The 15,127-nt window shown below is 39.6% G+C and overlaps 2 protein-coding genes across 4 annotated transcripts; one reads left to right on the top strand and one right to left on the bottom strand.

Annotated features, from left to right (window-relative positions):
* The first annotated feature begins 80 nt into the window (after positions 1-80).
* Positions 81-10,709, top strand: SRSF10 (serine and arginine rich splicing factor 10). 3 transcript variants are annotated; one of them, XM_090123954.1, is made up of 7 exons: positions 106-344; positions 2,065-2,171; positions 3,852-3,953; positions 5,638-5,800; positions 6,086-6,139; positions 6,314-6,415; positions 9,485-10,709. In XM_090123954.1, the coding sequence occupies exons 1-7, from the start codon at positions 280-282 to the stop codon at positions 9,501-9,503; spliced, it is 612 nt and encodes a 203-aa protein (XP_089980080.1). In that variant the 5' UTR covers positions 106-279; the 3' UTR covers positions 9,504-10,709. The 3 variants fall into 3 exon arrangements, with proteins under 3 accessions (XP_089980079.1, XP_089980078.1, XP_089980080.1); XM_090123953.1 differs by having other exon boundaries at positions 81-344; positions 6,089-6,139; positions 6,314-9,547; XM_090123952.1 differs by having other exon boundaries at positions 89-344; positions 6,314-9,547.
* A 56-nt stretch (positions 10,710-10,765) lies between these two features.
* Positions 10,766-15,084, bottom strand: PNRC2 (proline rich nuclear receptor coactivator 2). The gene is made up of 3 exons (XM_031594721.2): positions 14,927-15,084; positions 14,064-14,269; positions 10,766-13,379 (listed from the first exon to the last, which is right to left on the bottom strand). The coding sequence occupies exon 3, from the start codon at positions 13,359-13,361 to the stop codon at positions 12,936-12,938; it is 426 nt and encodes a 141-aa protein (XP_031450581.2). The 5' UTR covers positions 13,362-13,379; positions 14,064-14,269; positions 14,927-15,084; the 3' UTR covers positions 10,766-12,935.
* Positions 15,085-15,127: the final 43 nt, after the last annotated feature.

Raw genomic sequence — 15,127 nt, 5'->3', positions numbered from 1 at the left:
ATGGGCCGCGAGCGCCTGGTGGCCGCATTCTGCGCATGCGTCAGTGCACGGCGCGGTCGAAGCCGCACGCGCAGTAAGGGCTGCGCGAGTTTTGGCGCCCGCGGCTCCTTTCTGCGCGCGGTCTTTTTCGCGCGGAGTTCTCGCCGGAAGCCCTGCGAGAAGTCTCGCGAGAGGCGGCGGGCGGGCGGCGGTGGCGCTGCGTGCTGCTCGGAGGGTCGCCTCAGCCTCGGCTCCCGCCGCGCCCGGGCCCCGCCGCTCGCCGCCCCTCGTGCCGCCGCCATGTCGCGCTACCTGCGCCCTCCCAACACTTCGCTCTTCGTGCGGAACGTGGCCGACGACACCCGGTGAGTCGGAGTAGGCGCCAGCGCGGCGCGGGGGCTGCGCAGGCTTTCGCGGGTTCGCCGGGCCGTGCGGGGCCGGGCCGCCCACCCCCTCCCCGCGGCGCCGCCCTCTCCTCCTCCGCCTCGCGCCGATCGCTGCCCAGCGCCGTGCTGAGAACAAAGCTCGGCCGCCCCGCGGAGCGCCGCTACCCGGGGATGGGGGGAGGGGGCCTGCCGGCGGCCGCCGTGTTTTGCAGTCTGGACAGAAATGGGCGGTGCTGCCCGAAGGCGCAATGGTGCCTTCGTTGTGGATGTCCCCAAAATTCCGCGCGCTTCGTTCCGTTACTGCGGTAATTGCCGCCCGCTCGTTCCCTCTGGTTGTTACGGGCTGCGGCCTCCGGTGGCGCTCAGTGGGAGGACAGAGACGGAAAACGCTTTTCTCCGTAATAACTATGTTGTAGCAAAACTTAAACATACGTGCAGGGGCTTAGCGGAGAGATCTTCGCAGTGAGCGAAAAGACCGAAAAGGAATCCGTTGCACGTGGCTGTCGGAGTATTGGCGTCCTCCATTCCGTTTCTGCGGCGCGGCGGTTTCGCTGTTGGTGATCGTGGGGTTGGTGTGGCAGACGTTGCGAGGTCTGGCTGTGTAAATCGCAAATCTGAGCTCTCAGACCTGCTGCCCGGATGGCTGCACAAAAGGTGTTGAGTTAACAGTGGCTTAGGCATGGCTGAATGAATTAGGAACCTTATTACCATGAACAATATAAGTAATTTCAATTTAAAAGTGATACTTCTTGTACGACTTTTCTTTCTTTGCGTGTAGATCATTTTCCTCTAGAAGTCATGGAAGAAGGCTCATTTTCAAACTTTTTTTTAACTGGCAATGCTCCCTTTTAGGCTTTCAGTGTAAGCTTTCAGTTATGTGGCTCGTTCCTGTTAGAGATGGTTTCGTTGTGAGACCTTGGTTGTTATAGCTGCCTTCTGCTGTCATTGATAATGTACAGTGTAGATATTTTTCCAACAGATATGAAAGAGGAATAAGCATCAGTAACTCTTTGATGTAGTATTGTGTTTACATGACACGAATGTTTCCCTATTGTCCTAAAATGACACCAGAAGGTATGCGTAAAGAAGTTCCTCTGTTAAGGAGACAGCACTTATTTCAAGTGTTATCACAAATCTGTTGAACAGTTTTGTGTTGTGCTCTAAGCCACATCTTTGGGACAGTTGACCTAAGGGCATGAATGGTTTCTCAGTCTGGCTTTGTTCCTTGATGTGGCTGTTAGTATTGATTATTTCATAGAAGTCAGTATGAGTGACAAAATTATTCTTGTGCTTTTCCTTTGGACATTATAGTTCATGTTTACACTTTGTAAAATCAATGTTAATAGTATAATAATTGTTAGATTCCTTTTTTCACTTTCTGCCCACCTTCCCATTGAACTGGCTTGGCTACTGTGTGTCACTTCTCGTCTCTGTTTACATTTATGTTGCTGAGTTGTGCTGAGCACTGATTTCAAAATACCAAGGTTATCCTAAGCATCCTGAATTGTAGTGGTGCTCTTGGGAAGCCTAGCACGTTGCTTTAGCAGTGAACAGCTCATACTCTTCCCCCAAAATTAAAATTATTTTGCTACGTGCATCTTCTGCCATCCAAAAAGATGAGTGATTGTAGATGTATATATTTTTTAATTTTAATGCCTTAAATAGTGAGAAGACATGTAAGATATCTATGATATTCTAGGTCTGAAGACTTGCGCCGTGAGTTTGGTCGTTATGGGCCTATAGTTGATGTATACGTTCCGCTTGACTTCTACACTCGTCGTCCCAGAGGATTTGCTTATGTTCAATATCCTTTCTTCAGATGGCTGATTAGTGAGGGGTGTTGAAGTTTGAAATTCAAGTTTGTGTAAGAGGTAACATATCTAAATGAAAAAGCAGTTTACTTTTGTATTGTTTCTCATAAGTGTCTTATGTGTCTTGTTATTTTTTAAGATTAACTTTTCTCAAATTTTCTTTGCCTTTTTGCAAAACTTAAATCAAGTCCAGTAATATATAAGCTTTCTTATGTCACTGAAATTGATATTATGTGATTGAAATGAAAATTTATCACTGACTCAAAATTGTCTACCAGGTTTCTATTATAACTGGTACGTAAGTAAACTTGCGCTTAGCAAACTGTGGCTAGTATTTATTGTTAATTTAACAAATGGGAACTGGAATCACTTGATCAAAAGCAGATTGTATAAAAAATGAGGTGAACTTTCTTTAATATTGTCCCCTAATTTACTGTCCTCTGTTGTTGCCTCAGAATGTAAAGCTGTACAGTAATGGCGACCCCAAAGAGAAAGCATGAAAGAACCTTTAGAGTAGAGTTCAACAATTGAGGCAAGTAGACAAGCCAAAGACCTCTTAAGGATCAGGCTTGAAGAGAAGGGACAGTTTGGGAAAAGAAAAAATAAAGAAAAGCTGGAAGAAGGACAAGCCATAATGGGAGACAAAGCTTCGCTTTATCTACAAAAGGGGGAAAAGGTTGTTTTTCAAAGTAAAAGATAAAGCCATCTGTCATTTTTGGCCAAGCATCTCATGACAAGTCCTTCTGACAAGCCCTTAAAGAGTTAAAGGTCAAGATGAAGTTGAATGGTGGCCAAGCTTAAAGGAGTCATACCTGATGTATCCTACAGAATAACAGTTTTTCTTCTGTTTGTCATGTAAGCAGTAATTTTGATGAATGATGCTGGTTTAGTCCATTGACAAAACCTGTTACATTGTGAGTGCTGTCATAACTGTGGTCTGGAATGAAAGTGCATTCATTCTTTGGTAATGGAGATACTTATACCTACCACTTGATAGTTTGTTTTCTGCATAGATGCTGCTGCTGCTGAACTGAGTTACTGTGAGAAGAAAGGCAACAGGCTCTTTGCCCCATAGCCGGAAGGTGTGTGAGTTAAAGTAGCAATCAATCTCACAGATAAAAATTAGTAATTATTCTGTTCCTGAACGTTGGTAGTGCAGGGGTTTTAGTGTATGCCTTTATTTCAGGTCTGTATATATCTCCTTGGCATTATGTTATTTAAACTTAAAAGGAAAGCTTCGTCCCAATTTTAAAATTCATAGACAAATATTGATTTCTATTGTTTGTGTGCCTAGCAACTTGAGAACTAAGATTCCTTTTCAGTAAAGTGAATGTAGTGCAGAAAGTTGAATCACCATTAGCAAATAATGCATTTTTGAGAAGGATACGGTTTTCTTCCTTACGAGTGGAAGAAGAAAAACATTAGGATATTGCATAGCAATTGCTTGCTGATTGGTAAGTTCATGGCTGTATTGTGAGTTTTTAATTTTATTATAGGAAGTCTCAGATAGTTGGTGGTTAATTAATTTAAAAAAAAAAAAAAAAACTGCAGTACTTACTAATGTGAACAAAACATCCAGAAATAATGGCCTGTAAAACTAGAAAATAACTGATTTCTTCTCAATACCAAATCTGTAAACTATTCAAATTCTCAAGTACCTTAACACTGCCCACATTTGAAGATGTCCGCGATGCTGAAGATGCTCTCCATAATTTGGACCGAAAGTGGATTTGTGGTCGGCAGATAGAAATCCAGTTTGCACAGGGCGATCGGAAGAGTAAGTGCCTCCCCGGGTATTTCATCAGATTATGATTTTAGCCATAACGTTTAGTACCAGATGACATTACACTTGTTATTAATTGTTATGATACATTATTGCTGATATATTAATAGTATGTGATTGTGGTTTTTTCCTTTTATCAAAGGATGGTTTGGATTGAAGACACGTTATTAATGTATCTTGGCTAATTAAAAACAGCTAGCTATGTAAACAGTCACCACAATCTAATTCTTGCTACTAGCTGAAGGTACTTAAGAACTATCTGTGCAGCTGTCAAACTTTTTTTTTTTCAGGAACACACTTTCAAAAATTTTACCTGTCAAAATGAGTAACCCAGTTTTAATGCATTGCAATGTTTATATTGTGGTTAAGTGTGTTCTTGATTCTTTGTTGACATTTCCCAGTGCGATCCGGTTTCCAGGATTGAGGTAATATCTTCATTTTCATTTGGTTTCAGGAAAATTAATTTCAAAGCGTCTCATTTCAACTTGGAAAATAAGTCTTGTTTTCTGAAGAAATAACTGTTATGTATTTTCTATCTGTTACTTATGAATGTATTCTCAATATATAGGTAGATACAGATATCATATATTAAAGAAAAGATGCTTTCAAGGAGCATAAGACATGCCTACCTACTGGTATAGAGCAGAATTGTAATAGTCATGTGCAGCTTGTTAATAGAAGTGCCTTCAAGATTTTTCAGTTAAAACTATCAAAGTAGCACTTGAAACATGCACATTTAACTTTTACTGAACTCAATGGAAATGATGTGCTCTGCACAACAAGCATCTGTCCTGTATGTAAACATTGGGATTTCTTTTAAGTTTCTGAACAAAAAATTTAGCTAGTCTATTTTAGTGTTGTCAGTAGGAGCAGTTAAATCATGAAAATTGTAGCTGTTAGTACAGTAGCTCTCTGTACAGCATGATACATTTAAAATACATTAACTGTCCTCTGCATTTGAATGAAAATGGGAATTAATACAATAGAAAGATAGCTGTGCTTTTTTTGTTAAAAAAGACGACTTCTGATTTTTATTCTATCTAATGATTTTAATATTAAAGTTACAGGGTGAAGTGCATTGTTATATAGGGGAGAGGGATACTTTTAGAATCAAACTTCTCTGTGACATCATCAATTGCAGTTTCTGTATAAGTTGACTTTTAATAATTAAGACTATGGATCAGGTTTAATGTGTGGTACTATGTTTAATTAATTCACTGTTAGCTGCTTAGGTAAATTCAAGAATGCTGGGATGTTTTGCTCATGCGTTTAGTTTTTCAGGCAGCCTGTCACTGTTTCCAGGTGGCCTGAAATCGCATTACAGAAACAATTCTGTGTTCCAGGCTCTGTGAAGCATTCCAGTGTTGTTACTGTTTGTGCTGGTTTTTTTCTGTCTTTTGGGTTGTTTTGGTGGTGTGGGGGTTGTTTTTTGGGTTTGTTTTCTTTCTAGATTGGTATTACTCACAAGGCAACAATGCTCTTGTCCAGCATTTAAAGCAGCAAAATGCAAGTGGCTTACTGCAATCTCTGTCCTTTTCATAAGCATCTTTGCTAGAATCACTAACAGGTTTTCTACTAAATGTCAAATATATGGATAGCAGTAGTGCTGTCACTAAAAGGAAGTAGGGTACTTCTTAAAAAAACTTTAAATGTTAAGTATTGTTGTTGTTTTTTCCAGCACCAAATCAAATGAAAGCCAAGGAGGGGAGAAACCTATACAGTTCTTCTCGTTACGATGACTATGACAGATACAGGCGATCTAGAAGCCGGAGTTATGAAAGGAGACGATCTAGAAGTCGTTCTTTTGATTACAGCTATAGAAGATCATATAGTCCCAGAAAGTAAGTGTAGTGTATGTTTGGCTTCAACAACACAGCAGTCTCTTGGAACAAAAACACCACACAGGCTATTTAATTGTTAAAAATTTTGAGTTTTTGTTTTTTGTAATATCTTGTGGAAGTTATGTACTTGCATGCTGCATCAAATCAGACACTGAATGAAATGGTTTTGTGGTTCATCAAAAAAAATAACTAAAAAGCAAATGCATGTTTTAAAAAAATTATTAATCGCTTGTATACATGCATAGGTATTTGTCACCGTTTACTTTTTTTGATGTACCTTTCTAGCAGTAGACCTACTGGAAGACCTCGTCGTAGCAGAAGCCATTCGGACAATGATAGGTAAAATAACTTTTATGCTTTTTACATTGAAAACTAGACCATTGTATTCCCTAACTGTAGGTTTAAAAAAAAAAGTTTCTCCTGCAAAAAAATGGTAAACAATTTTTAATGTACTAGATGTCTAAGAATAGTGTTTTTACATTCAAATCTCCTCTCTCCCCTTTATTCTGATAGGTTCAAACACCGCAATCGATCTTTTTCAAGATCTAAGTCCAATTCAAGATCACGATCCAAGTCACAGCCCAAGAAAGAAATGAAGGCTAAATCACGGTCTAGGTCTGCATCTCACACCAAATCTAGAGGCACTTCTAAAACAGATTCTAAAACACACTATAAGTCCAGCTCAAGATATGAAAAGGAGTCGAGAAAAAAAGAACCAGCTAGATCCAAATCACAGTCAAGATCACATTCTAGATCTAGGTCAAAATCCAGATCAAGGTCTTGGACTAGTCCCAAGTCCAGTGGCCACTAATAGTGAATCCATGTTGATTTTAGGCATGTAAGACTCATTTACACACAGTTCAGTTTACTTAAATTATCAGGAATATGATGTTGCAACAGTGCTAAAAAAAATCTTTTCTTTGTCATTTTTCCCTGTAGCAGACAATGGTTAAAGTTTTAAACAGCGTGGAGCAGCCACTGAGACAGAGGGAGAGAGAGAGAGAATGTCCTCTTGGTTACATGTTATGGGCAGCTACTGAATTGATTGTGGTGTCTCAATGTATATTTTTGTAAAGATTTGCATTTTTAATGCTTAGATATTGGTGATTACTTGATTGGTCGCAATTTGCAACATTGTCCTGTTGAAAATGTCATGCCCATAGCAATTGATACCAGTTTGTACTGAACAGTTAAACCAGCTGTTTAACATGTTCTTTAATGCTAAACCTTGTGATAGAATGGAAAACTGGACAGCTGTAGCGCAACAATGACTGCTGTGAAATGCAGACTGGTAATTTTACGTTTTCATTGTTCAAAGGCAGGTTTCTGTGTTCTCCATGCCCAGTGACAAGTAGGTTGGTAAATGGAGCTCTGTGGAGAGAGATTTTTGAAATTTCTCTGCCATCTGGAGGGATGGTGCTACCGCTGCATATACTGCACGGGGAGACAGTTGGTCTTGGAAGCTCAGTCAGAGACTGTGCAGTGTTGTGACTTGTCAGGAAGAGGCTTCACTGCTCTTGACCTGGCTGCTAATACTAAATGTGTGAGGGGAGGGGGGGGGAAGGGACACACTTGAAATGGAAAAATAAATTCAGATTCCAGAAGATGGCAGAGCATCTAAATATTAGGTTGTGTGTACATTTTACGCAGTTTTTGTATCTATTCTAAATTCTAGTGAGCAGTTAACCATGAAATTGCTTAGTTTTCCTGCTGTTAGATACAAGTAGATTGTTTCAAGTTGTGTGTGTACAGTATATAAGAACTCAACTTTTATGCCAATGACTCCTGTGGTTAGTTGGTGTATTCATAGGTATAAAACTGTAGCCATCTCTCCAGTAAAAAAGGCTTGCTTTTATACATTGAGAAGCATTTAGTCAAGCAAGTCTGAATCACTTCTTCCTCTGAATGGATAGTGGTTTGGTTACAAAATTTCATTTTACTTAAGAACAAGTGTTTAAAGTTGGATATGAACAAGAGCTGCATCTCTAGCTATTTAGTTTCACTAATACAGTACATTTAGTAAATTGAATGTGAAAAATAACAAAACCAGTGTGTAATCTTAACAGTATTTCTCTAGAAGAAGGCAAGATATTTTGTTATGAAAATGGCTTTTGGCATTTTTTTTTTTCTTTGTCTTAAAAAGCCAGCATCAGACACCCGGTGTTCCGTACTGTCTGTGTAGTAGTGTATGAAGACACAGATTTTAAAAAGATCATTTTTAGAGAAATGTTTTAGGGTTTGGTTTTAGTGAGTTCAGCAGGGCATTTCAAGAAATGCAAATGGCTTCTAAATGTTAGTGGCAGAACGTGCTTAGGGGATTGATTCTAGGAACCTTAGTACGTTTGATGGTATTTCTAACTTTTTTCTTTACTGTTTGCAGTTAATGTTCATGTTCTGCTATGCAATCATTTATATGCACGTTCCTTTAGTTTTGTAGACTTTCCTGGATGTATAGTTTAAAAACAGCATAAAGTCTATTTAAAACTGTAGCAGTAGTGTGCAGCTCTAGCAGAGGAAAGTTGTGGGATTAAACTTTGTATTTCCTTTCTTATAGAGGCTTCTAAAAAGGTATTTTTATATGTTCTTTTTAACAAATATTGTGTACTACCTTTAAAACATCAATGTTTTGATCAAAATAACTAAAGACCCAGCTTATTTTCTGCTTGCTGTAAATTTAGCAAACATGCTGTAATAAAAAAAATGAAGGAAATACTGATCCACTGGAATTATTGTAGCTTTAGAATTTGACTCCAAAGCATGGCTAGGAAGAGCTGTGCATTCCCTATGGAGTAAAATCCTTACTATAGTATTTCAGTAAAGTCAGTAATTTATCATTTGTTGCCTGAGTAAATATCATTTTCTATTTTTAAAGGGGTACTAGATGAAATAAGAATGATAAGCATATGCTTTAGTCTAATATATTGACATTTCTTTTTGGTTAACTTTCATTGTTACTGGATAGGCTCCCCTATGGTTTTAATTCAGATATTAGTCACATTATGAACTACTGAAAATCAGTGACTGAAGATTCACATATAACCAAATTTCTCGCAATGGCTCATCATTTTACATTTGTCATATTAAAAAAAAATGCCAGCAGTGGTTCTCTAGCAACTTTGGAGCTTAGAATTCAAGCTGCCTCCTGGCACCTGTGGTATATACAAGTAGTCCTTTGTCAGCCACGGAATAAAAACTATTCTGAGAATCACTTGAATGCTTAGGATGTGTAAGAGTGGGCTTACCAGTCACTGAGCTGTGAATATCGTAGTTGTGCATAGAAATGGCTTGCAACAGCAGAAAACCCGCACTTCTTAAGCTTCTAGAAGTTAATATGCTTTTCAGAACTAAAATACTGCTTAAGTGGTTCACCGTTCTCTTGGGAGTGTGCAGTTGTGTTTTAATCAGCAGCCTGCAGAGGATTGCTGCACCTAAAGTTCACATTAGTCCAGCCAGAACTACAGCTACAGGGAGGAAGGAGAACATCTTTGTAGTCCAGGCTGTTTCTAATTTGTGTTGAAAGAGTAATAGTGACATACCTTAATTATTGTGTCAGCATGTCCTTATATTGTGTAGCTCAACATTTGTATATAGCACAGTTTAATTTTTTTTTGTTTTGAAAATCCAATTCATTGCAAGTATAATGTAGTATCTGACACTTCTGATGGTTCTTTCTTTCTCTCCCAGAGGTAGGACTAAACTTTGACTTGACTTGTGTATATGAACAAGCCAGAAAAGCCGAACACAAACCCACGATGTTTCAAGAGTGCATGAATAAAGATGTTGTCCTAGTTCTTGCTCCCATGGAAAAATTGTGAAGAAGCTGTTCTGTGGGCCTTTCAGTTGGGGACGAGTTAGCAGGATGTGGCCAAAAAGGGCAGGGAATGTTTACACATTCATGCAAGTCAAGCCACAGCCCATCTAGATAACATCTCCCTTCCTTGATGCAGGTATCCTATTCCTGCTTTAAAAAAAAAAAAAAAAAAGTAGCCTGTCTCATGCAAGCTACCTGCAGGTTATGCACAGCTGGAATGCAAGAACATGCAGGCTGCAAAAGATCATGTATAAGCATCTTTCTTTTGGAGTCTCAAGAATGGTGGGAATTATGTTTTTCTGTGGTAAACTAGATCTTGTCATTCCTGCAAAATTTGTAGAATTGAAGTAGTATGTAAAATTCTGCTGAAAGTAATGGCTGTACTCCAAAATATTTGCAGAATATTGATTTATCTCAGCAGTAATAGAAGGCTCTATTGGAACTTCTTTTTCACTAAAAGTCCATGCACCCAACTGATAATTAAAAATCTTAAATTTAGTGGTTAAGTAGCTGGGTGTTTAAACTAGGGACTATGACAGACCGGTCTCTGAAAGCTAAATGTTATCCTTTCTATGTCTTTTAAATATGTTTAAATGTGCAGTATAATGGCTTTATTCAAAGTGGAAATTTTCAGTTTAAATGTTATTTTGAACTCTGCTCTTGGAAAGAGCTTTTTTTTTTTCCTTAATGTTTAGTTTGGGGTAACAGCTTGGAATATATCCAGAGGCCATCTGGATTGATATACGCTGCAGCACTGCTATATGATTTTTGGCAGGAGTGTTGCAGATAACGGTTTGAAGTACAAAGGAAAAATTTAGACACTTTTAGGACATAATCACCCATTAATATTTGCTGGTTTTTTTTCCATTTATCTTGTAACATGCTTAAAAAGTCTGTAGTCCATTGCTATAATAATTGTCTAGAGATGCTCTTACTGATGAGACTATAATAGGAAGGGAAAACTCTGTACCCTGTAGTGTGTTTGATCAAAAGATGCTAATGTTTTATTCATACACATTCTTTCTTCTGGAGTTTTGTGTTCCATCTGTGCAAATAACCCTGTGAATTGGGAATAAAATGTACAAGTTTTGACTATAACTTGAGAGCACCTTCTGACTTAATTAATACAGCTGTAGACTGTTGCCGAATGGTCACTAAGCACTGAAATAATCAAGGATGTTTCCCCTCTAGCTCAGAGCTCTTGAGCCAGCCACTTTATGAGAGGTAGCAGAAAGCATGAGTGCAGCTCTACTCAGCTAAATCTGAGCTGCATCAGCTCAGACTGGGTTGTCTTGCTTGCGAGCCAGCCTTCTGGAGCAGAGCCTGACAGCCCTTTAACAGGCAATTAAGTTTTTCTTAATTCCATTGGAATTAAGAATTGAGCTCTGTGTTCATAAATCACGGGCAAGACATGAATGAGAATTCAAAAAACATCCTTCACTGTTAAGTAATTTCCAGGTTCCTCTGGCATTCATAGACTAGAGACCATGCAGTCATTACTTTATAGCACTCCATGCTTTTTAGAATGCCATCCCACTTTTCCGCTACCATCCTAAAATAAAACACTTTTTGGGGGGAAAGTTTATTTTTTTTCACTTCCAATTTGTACACATGCAGTAAATGACAATTTGAAATAGAGAATACACAATTACAACTGGGGTACAGCTCTTAAAGTGGTAAAGGTCCAGATCAGAAAGACTTGAGTTTAAAGACAACCAATTCCATCACATTTTGAATAACAGATCTGTAAGCATTCAACCAGCTGCTACTGCATCTGAATGCACAGAAAAACATTTTAAGTAACATTTCATAATCAGCAAAATTCCCTTTCAAGTTAAACCACTTTTTCAGTTGTTACTGGATTTTTGCATAATCTCAGACTCTAATTATTACAGTTCAGTTGTGTTTATAGGATCAGCTGAACTGTGACAGCGCTGAAATCAACATGTTGACAACTGCCCCAATAACCAAACTTCACAAATTTTAGTAAATACTGGGACAAAATGTAGCACTGATTCATTTTAGAAGCAAACATTTTAACAATACTTCAGTGTCATCAAACTCTGTCCTTTGTGTTGTGGGACACCCAGTCTGATTATAAGCACAACATTCAGAGCATAAGTATCTTAAGTTTAAGCATTTTTTTTAAATTTTACTACAAATTTCTAAATAATTATCTTTTGCACTGCATTTATTTTAAAAATGATCCCATGACCAATTAAGATGTACACATTCACTGTATATTAAGTCCAAGGCTACAGCCACAAATGTCCTTTGGTGTTTAACAAAATAATTTTTTATTATATTTTTTAGATCAGGCCACACACTCAGCGTGGTCATCTTACATTTACCAGTTTTGCTCTAAAAATACCTCTGTGTAGGAAAGCCCAGCATAAATTTACATATGCTACAAAGTATTACATTTATTTACATGGCTCTCTTTTCCCTATGAAAACACTGTATACCTACACAAGGTATTGTAACTCAAAATAATTATAGGGTAACCAATTTAAAGTTATCTTAAGTAACCACTCCAGCTTTCTCACAATTAGAAAACGATAGAAAAAATTTTTTTTAGAACTTATCAGTGCATCAGAATAGAAAGAATTTTTGGAAGATCTTTTTGGCAGTCATTGGCAATGCAAAGTGTGTCATTAACTGGCGCAGTCTACCTTGTTGAGGTTCTGATGAAATACTGCTGGAACAAGACTGAAATACAGACCTCCTTAAAGTGTTCTTCCACCTTTTCAAGAACATGTGAAAATGTTTCCTAAAACTAAATTTTAGTCACAAGCTTGAGTGTCAAATCTCACAGGTATGAAAAAAATGAGTATCTTTGCATTTTCACTAGCAGCTGGGTATAACACTGCTTGGAAATTCTGCTCAGAAGAGTTTTAACTAGAAAATCTGATACTATGTTAAAAGGCAGAGTACCCGATTAAAGCTTTCAGTGCGTTTTTTTTTTTTTCCAGTTAATGCTGCATTAAGTTCAGTAAAAGCTGGTCTTCCAAAGCCATTAACAAAAAGGACTCTCAATTTCAATTTTTAGGGGCGGTCTCATTTACTCTTACAGTAAATGGTGACAGTTTAGGATTTAACCAAATTAATTGAGAAATTCCCTATGTAACAGCAAGATCAACAAAGTACACAACTTCTGAGGTAAAACACTGGGAATGTAAACTTCCCCACCTATCCCCTTCTCTTCCATTTATATGTAGCAAGAACATCTAGTCCTGTTACCTGTGCATCTGCAGTTCTGAATAACTATTCTCAAATTTGGAGCCCTGTAAATTTAAATAACTATAAAAAATTTGAAGTTCCATCTCAAGCCTGGACTTTAAGCAATGTTTTAAGCTGAAATGTCATTATTTCTTTGTCAGAAGGTTTAAAAGAAACAGGTACCCAGTGGCTTGGTGGCTTAGGAAGAACACTAGGTGAGGGTGGTTCACTGAACTTTGCTCCAGCATAGTTCTGATTGGCTTGAGGTGAGAAAAATAGGTTACAATTTGACAAATTAGGACTCCAATTTTGATTACAGGGGAAATCACTGTTGTTCTTTCCTGCCTTCTGCATGGCCTGCCATGCACCAGACAATGAGTTGCATCCATGTCCTCTTTCTTTCTTCATATAGGTTTTCTTCATCTGTGAATTCTGGTCTTTATTCTTCTGCCTGTTTTTAAGTTGGTGATGGTTCTTGGTAGTATTTCTAGACTGGGGAACTGGAACGTTGAACCTTTCCCCACCACCCATTTTCAACTTAAATGTCACCTGTAAAGAAAGGGAAAAGTTTGGATTTTTCTTTTTTAAACCCAGGAAAACTGAATTATAGTGTACTGTATCTTCCTACTGGAAGATAATCCCTCTAAATGGCTTGTCTTAACAATTCTGCTGCTAATGGCTGACCTGCTGGTCATCATGCATTGATCCATCCTTCAGGAACTGTATATAGACCAGTCCTTAATGTATGTAGACCTTTATCAATGCACAGCTATGTCTAGCTACTAGGAAAATGTGAAAGTTATGCTGTTCACAAAACACAGTGTCAAATGAAAAGTGTTAGTATTTAATCTTTAAGACATTTAAACCAAGCCCACGTTATACTTAGAGATCTGGGTGAAATCTGCACTGGTAAAAGCATGCCCCAGTCTAAAAAAGACTATTTTGATTCCTGATATTCCTAAGTAGTTACGCAGTCAGTCAAGGCAATGTAGGGGTGAGATCTACTTTCCAGAACAGATTTTTCTGGAAGGAGACAAGGGGGTAGCACACAGAGGCAGACCTGAGCACACCTGTGGAATACAAACTAAAAACCCTAAGTGAACTGAAAACATTCAAATGTGAAGGAGCCACTTGTAACTGGATCTCTGAAGGAAAAGCAAAATGCTATCACATATTTGGTACCTTGATGCTGACTCTCCTGCATTCATCCTATTCCCTCCACATCTCATTTACCTTTCAGTAGTCTTCTCCGATTTCACACTCTCCAATTCTTGCCCCCTTTCTTGCTTCCAAGCCTGAAAGAGTAAGTGCTGTCTTTCGCTACACTCCTTCCTTTGGCTAGGAACAGAGGTTTTCATGGGCCAATCCGCTGTATTCAGCCAGGCAGCCGAGCCCAACATCAGATTCTCGGCACGAAACTCCAAGGGGAGAAGTCACAACTGCATAAAAGAGAGTCTGAAATCAGGCACAAGAACAATTGTTTTCCCTTTCAAGTTTGAAACTACAAAAAAAAAACCCATCATCAGATGAAGATAAAATTCACAGAATTAACAGTCAGTTGTGTCAGCTTAGTTGTTAAAGCTGAATATACTTCAAACCTCACTTCAAACCTGGCAGCACTGGTTTTACTTTATTTACATTAACCTTAATGTCACACTTAGCATTCCACAGAGAACAGCATTTTCACTGCGCTGCTGACATCTTCGTCCAGCGAGCATTATTAATTATGGAGAGACGATCAAGAACCTCATCCTTGTTCTCACATTGAAAAAAAGCCGAATTCAACGGGAGCGCTCTGCGGGGAGGCCGAGGGCCGGAACTCCTGGCGGCACGCAGCGGGCGCAGCTCGGACCGCACCGCACCGCCAACCCCCGCCACTGCCTCGGGCCGCTTTCCCACCTTTGTCGGCCCTTCGTCGTCACGTCATTCCTCGACAGCTCTTAAGCAATTTATCGCTCGGCCCACGGCTCGCCCCCTCCTCAGCTCCGCTCTCAGGGGCCGCGCTCCCCTTCCCGCCCCCGCCCTGATCCCAACAATGGCGCGGCGTCGCGAGCACAACATGGCGGCACCCGGCCTCCCACAGCGCCCCTCCTTACCGACTTCTGTCCGTGCCGTCCGCCTGCAGCCACAGACGCGCGCTGGCCCTTCCGAGCCGACTCCGCCGCTCACCGCCGTCACTTCCCCGAGCCTCCGCGCAGCAAAGCCCAGCAGCACCGCCGCTTCTCCGTCTCCCACACAAAATGGCGGTCGCTCCCGTCGCTTTTTAAAGCCTCTCCCCTCTTCCTGCCTCCCAGGTC

This window comes from Phasianus colchicus, chromosome 24, assembly GCF_987193195.1.
Source record: "Phasianus colchicus chromosome 24, bPhaCol1.hap1.1, whole genome shotgun sequence".
Taxonomy (NCBI): domain Eukaryota; kingdom Metazoa; phylum Chordata; class Aves; order Galliformes; family Phasianidae; genus Phasianus; species Phasianus colchicus.
This window is presented reverse-complemented; position numbering and strand designations above follow the sequence as displayed.

Coding starts and splice junctions, on each gene's coding strand:
- PNRC2 (XM_031594721.2), bottom strand. CDS start 13,361: ATGGGTGGTGGGGAAAGGTTCAACGTTCCAGTTCCCCAGTCTAGAAAT.
- SRSF10 (XM_090123952.1), top strand. CDS start 280: ATGTCGCGCTACCTGCGCCCTCCCAACACTTCGCTCTTCGTGCGGAAC. Junction 3,954..5,637: donor TGCACAGGGCGATCGGAAGA/GTAAGTGCCTCC, acceptor TGTTTTTTCCAG/CACCAAATCAAATGAAAGCC. Junction 6,140..6,313: donor AGCCATTCGGACAATGATAG/GTAAAATAACTT, acceptor TTATTCTGATAG/GTTCAAACACCGCAATCGAT.